Source organism: Silurus aristotelis (assembly GCF_946808225.1).
Source record: "Silurus aristotelis genome assembly, chromosome: 9".
NCBI lineage: Eukaryota > Metazoa > Chordata > Actinopteri > Siluriformes > Siluridae > Silurus > Silurus aristotelis.
Genome location: NC_139582.1, coordinates 15,538,256 through 15,543,342, shown reverse-complemented (window position 1 = coordinate 15,543,342; position 5,087 = coordinate 15,538,256). Strand labels below are relative to the sequence as shown.

Below are 5,087 nucleotides of genomic sequence, written 5' to 3'. Positions count from 1 at the left end.
TTTGGATTTGCATGTTTGGCTTCATTTCATTAAAAAGTCAAAGCATGTGGCCAGGAGCCAGACCTCCTCAAATTCTCCAAAACAGCACAAATGATGAAGATATCAATGTATACAAATGCAAGAAAATAATAAAGAGCACATTCACTTCCATCTCATGTTTGATAATTGATTGGGATTTTCGCATCTTGGATGTTCTCGCACACAAATGATTTCTGCAGTTTGATTTGTAAAATCTTTTAGCAATTGTGTGTAAAGTTTAATATTTACAGGCCTTTTAGCACATTTTGAGGGTGCCAATATTTTGATGCTTAAGACAAAGCAACTGAGAGAGCAGAAGAAAGATGAAGTGAAAGAGAGAGAGAGGGTGTGTGTGCCCTCGTGTTTCTCTCAGGAGTAGGCACTGAGTGAGTGACAGTGATATTTAACACATTTGGACCTTGAAGAGGAACAGAAGGAGGAGGGAGGACAGATCATTCTCTCTCTCTCTCTCTCTCTCTCTCTCTCTCTCTCTCTCTCTCTCTCTCTCTCTCTCTCTCTCTCTCTCTCTCTCTCTCTCTCTCACTCACTCACACACACACACACACACACACACGAATGCAAACTGCTGAATTAAACCTCCTACAGCTCAGAGACAGTGTGTGTGTGTGTGTGTGTGTGTGTGTGTGTGTGTGTGCGTGTGTGTATAAAAATATTTCATATTCCTCCACACTGTCTCAGAGCTCAAAGATCAGACTCTGCGTTCCATCACAGAACCAACCAGCAAATGGAAAATGCATAAATATAGAGGTGTACAGAGTTCAAAGGTCAGGGGAATTAAGTGAACCGGTGACCTCGCACTTCCTTCTGGTGTCACTTGACTTCCTGTTTCGTACCTGCACCATTTCCTTTCTCTCCTTCAGGAAGTTTTTGAACGACACGCCCTCTTTACTCTCCTCTGTAACTGAATAGAGAGAGAGAGAGAAAGAGAGAGAGAGAAAGAGAGAGAGAGAAAGAGAGAGAGAGAGAGAGAGAGAGAGAGGAGATCATGATGAGATCATGATGAGATCATGATGAGATCATGATGAGATCCACAGAAAACTGATCTAGACAGATGGAACAATTCTGTATTCTGATTGGTCCACACAGCACTGCCATGAACAAAGCTGATGAACTCTGTCCTACTGTAGTGTAATGATGGTTACCATGGTGATCGATGTCATCTGTGTCACTGTCCATGTCCTCCTCTTCCTCATCTGGGTTCCCACGAGTGAAGATCAGGTCACTGGGGGTGCTGAGGTCAGGAACATCTGCAGAACAGTTACATCAACAAAATACATCAACAATTCCATTCACACAATACAGAGAGAGTGAGTGTGTGTTTGTATTGTTAGATTAGATTAGATTAGATTAAACTTTGTCATTGCACATGTTACAGTAAAAGGCAACGAAATAACAGTAAGCATCTAAACAGAAGTGTAAAATATGTACATGTTGGTAAAACTGTGATATGAATAATAATAAATAAAAAAAATCGAGATCTCGGATTGATTAGTGTGTAATCAGAGTATAAAACAGGTTACTGGTCGGTGCTGTTTTGTGTTTTGTGTAGTTGTGTTTGTACTCGGTCGCACACGATGCACTTTATGTGGCGAGGACACTTAATATAGTCCTTAACTCTGTGTTGTAGCTTTATGTTGTGTGATGTAGTATTATGTTGTTGTGTGATGGAGTTTTATGTTGTGTGATGTAGTATTATGTTGTTGTGTGACAGTGTTCCAGTGTTCTGGAGGAACGTTGTCTCATTTCACTGTGTACTGCGTCAGATAGATATATATGGTAAAAATCACAATAAAAGCTTCTTGACATATGAAATTAATAATAAATATATAAATAAATGAATTTAGCAGAATAAAAAAATGAATGAAATAATCTGTAATATGAATAATTATAACAGTTTATACACCTGCGTGTGTGAGTGATCGTGTGTCCTAAAACAACTCACCTGGTTTCACACCTGTTTCCATAGAAACCTCTCCCATGTCTTTCCGAAGGCGTTCCAGCTGTTCCTGCTGTTTTTTACTTTGAGCATCAGTCTGATGGAAAGAAATCAAAGACAGTTACTTTGTTTAGAAGGCCATGATGACCCCAGACCCTCAGACTCCCACCCCAGACCCTCAGACTCCCACCCCAGACCCTCAGACTCCCACCCCAGACCCTCAGACTCCCACCCCAGGACAGTCAGACTCACCAGCTCTTTATGCAGACGCTCGTATTCAGGACGATACTCTCTACAGAACAGAAACACACACAACATACTCATTAACACTTGAACATGAACTCTGTAGGCACTGTGGTGAACACACCCGAGCTGAAACTCCACCCGAGCTGGAACTCCACCCGGGCTGGAACTCCACATCCCACATACAACTTTCATTACAGATTTGCTGTAATATTTGATAAACTGCTGCAGGAAGAAATAAAATAATGATGATGAGAAAAACTTACGTTTCGTACTCTTTAGCAGCATCTGAGACCTGAACAAAGAGTTCATCCAGTCCGGAACCTGTTACAGCTGACACACCAACAACCTACACACACACACACACACACACACACACACACACACACACACACACACGTGCACAAGCTAAATGAACAGGCTCAACTCGAAGTGTAAATACGAACCTTCGTGTGTGTGTGTGTGTGTGTGTGTGTGTGTGTGTGTGTGTGTGTGTCTTACACGCAGGTTTGTGTAGAATTCGTCCAGAACTAGACTCATGGAGCGTGTGAGGTTACTGACATATGATGTCTCCTGGTTCAGTGCGTCCTGAAAAACTTCAAAGTCCTGCATCCACTCCACTGCAAATCGATGATCGATTATATCTGTCTGCGCGCGCGCGCGCGCGCACACACACACACACACACACTATTTACATCGTGTCACTGCAACAAGACTATTACTTAGAAACCATCAAGTTTATTAGTGAAGTTTAAGATCACTGAAGGTCAGAAAATAAATAAAAATAATCACTACACTTTGATGTGATTTTATACAGAATCATTGCTCTTTCCTCATCAGCGCCCCCTGTTGTCCTATACCAATACAGCACAGGTACAGCACCTGAATCCCACAGTGTACACACTCCTGTTACTGCACTCAGACATCTCTGGGAAAAGTGTAGTGTGACACCATCCCTCACAACCCCAACTCCAACCCCAACCCCCTCCCCACCCACCCACACACATCTGAGTTGTTCTTACCTTGTTCATGACCACGATGAAGGGAAGTTTGGTTTTGTACAGAATGCTGAACACAAAACACAGCGGAGTTACACACACACACACACACACACACACACTCTATAACAACACAACTGCTGCAATGTGTGTGTGTGGTCCTGACCTGCAGGCGTACAGCATGTTGGACATGAAGGTGACTGGGTTCACACTGCGAGACGTGTCCATCACGTACATCACCACACACGGAAAAGATGAGGCCTGCATCACACACACACACACACACACACACAGAGGTGGTTGGGGTTTGACCTGTTATTCATCCAGGTAGGGTCACACAACAGACGGAGTCTAATAAATGAAGTGTGTTACACACCAGAGCCTCAGTTATGATGGTTCCTGATGCAGACCAGGTGAACACCTCGATCTGTCCTGGAGTGTCGATCAGAACAAACCTGCAGAGGTAAAGGCCACAGTAAACACTCATCATCTCTACTGTACACCACAATGAGTGTGAAAGATCAACACACAAACACTCACTGATGATTCTGCTGCTTCTTCTCAATAAACTTCATCACCTGATCAACAGAGAAGGAGAGAGAGAGAGAGGGGGGGGGGAGAGGGGGGGGAGAGAGAGATGGGGAGAGAGAGAGAGAGAGAGAGAGAGAGAGAGAGAGAGAGAGAGGGGGGGGGAATGGAGAGAGCGCTTTAGCACATCACCTTTATTGTAATAAGTCAGAATTGTTCACTAAATAAAATCAGAATATTGTACGGGAGACTCGTGAACCTTGTCGCTGTAACACGTGAATATAAAACACAAACCTGATCAAATCTCGTCGCAAACAGGTTCAGAGACGTGACAATTCCTCCGTTCGGCCCCAAACCATATCTGTGTCAGAGTTAAAGACCTTTACACACACACACACACACACACACACATCACAATGCCTCGGAGATCAGACTGAGATCAGAGAAGAAATCATCTGAGATCAAAAAAGGATCATAGAGATCAAAACAGGGTCAGACTGGGATTAGATGAGATCAGACCGGGATTATAGAAAGATGAGACTAACATCATAAAAAGAACAGACTGGGATCAGAGAAGAAATCATATGGGATCAGACTGGGATCATACAGAGATAATACAGAACTCAAACCAGAATCCAACAAGTTCAGACCAGGATCAGAGGAGAGATCAGACGAGATCAAACAGAGATCGGACCAGGATCAGAGGAGAGATCAAACGAGATCATACCAGGATCAGAGGAGGTCACCTGGGTTCAAACTGGGATCATACAGAGATCGGAGTGGGATCAGACTAGGATCAGACTAGACCAGGATCAGAGGAGAGATCAGACTTAAGGTATGAAGGATACTGTTTCATCACTTCCTTGTAGTTTACAGTGTCTCTTATATCTGTAGGGTGTAAGGAAACACACACACACACACACACACACATTATATCCAGTTGATGATGTTATTACATGTAAGTAGAATGTTTTTCTCCACCGGAAGTTACCGATGTTGGCCGGAAACGGAACCTCGTGAACCGCAGGGTCCAGGTTAATGACATACGGTGGACTTTTCTTGGAGTGCAGATAAGCTGTGAGTCTCTGAAAAACACCATCATTATAACACTAACACGGTGCAGATAGAGAATCAAAATACACTTTTACAGACTTTATATCTAGAATATTAGTAAGGTTCAGTAATAAGCCCGTTTACACTCTGAGCTAACATGCTAAAGCTATGTGACAGATGCCTTACGCAAATCTTTTCCCGCCTGTATTCTTATAAGCCCCGCCCTCCTGAGCTACGATTGACTGGTAGAGGCATTTCCTAGGCGACTCGGTGGAATGCCCGCGCCTGAT

General features: G+C 43.3%; 1 protein-coding gene across 2 annotated transcripts in view; it reads right to left on the bottom strand.

Annotated features, from left to right (window-relative positions):
- Nucleotides 1–5,087, bottom strand: part of gpn1 (GPN-loop GTPase 1) — a 5,366-nt gene continuing 279 nt past the window's right edge. Inside the window, exons 2-15 of one of the 2 annotated variants that reach the window (XM_083551109.1) lie at nt 4,736–4,829; nt 4,593–4,632; nt 4,039–4,105; nt 3,757–3,794; nt 3,593–3,671; nt 3,383–3,477; nt 3,241–3,286; nt 2,720–2,866; nt 2,485–2,567; nt 2,228–2,267; nt 1,982–2,072; nt 1,182–1,286; nt 563–940; nt 1–489 (exon numbers count right to left, since the gene is read on the bottom strand). In XM_083551109.1, coding sequence (XP_083407235.1) covers nt 798–940; nt 1,182–1,286; nt 1,982–2,072; nt 2,228–2,267; nt 2,485–2,567; nt 2,720–2,866; nt 3,241–3,286; nt 3,383–3,477; nt 3,593–3,671; nt 3,757–3,794; nt 4,039–4,105; nt 4,593–4,632; nt 4,736–4,829 — 1,068 coding nt within the window. In that variant the 3' untranslated portion in view covers nt 1–489; nt 563–797. Of the gene's footprint in view, nt 504–562; nt 941–1,181; nt 1,287–1,981; nt 2,073–2,227; nt 2,268–2,484; nt 2,568–2,719; nt 2,867–3,240; nt 3,287–3,382; nt 3,478–3,592; nt 3,672–3,756; nt 3,795–4,038; nt 4,106–4,592; nt 4,633–4,735; nt 4,830–5,087 lie in introns of both variants that reach the window. The other variant, XM_083551110.1, reaches the window with a different exon arrangement.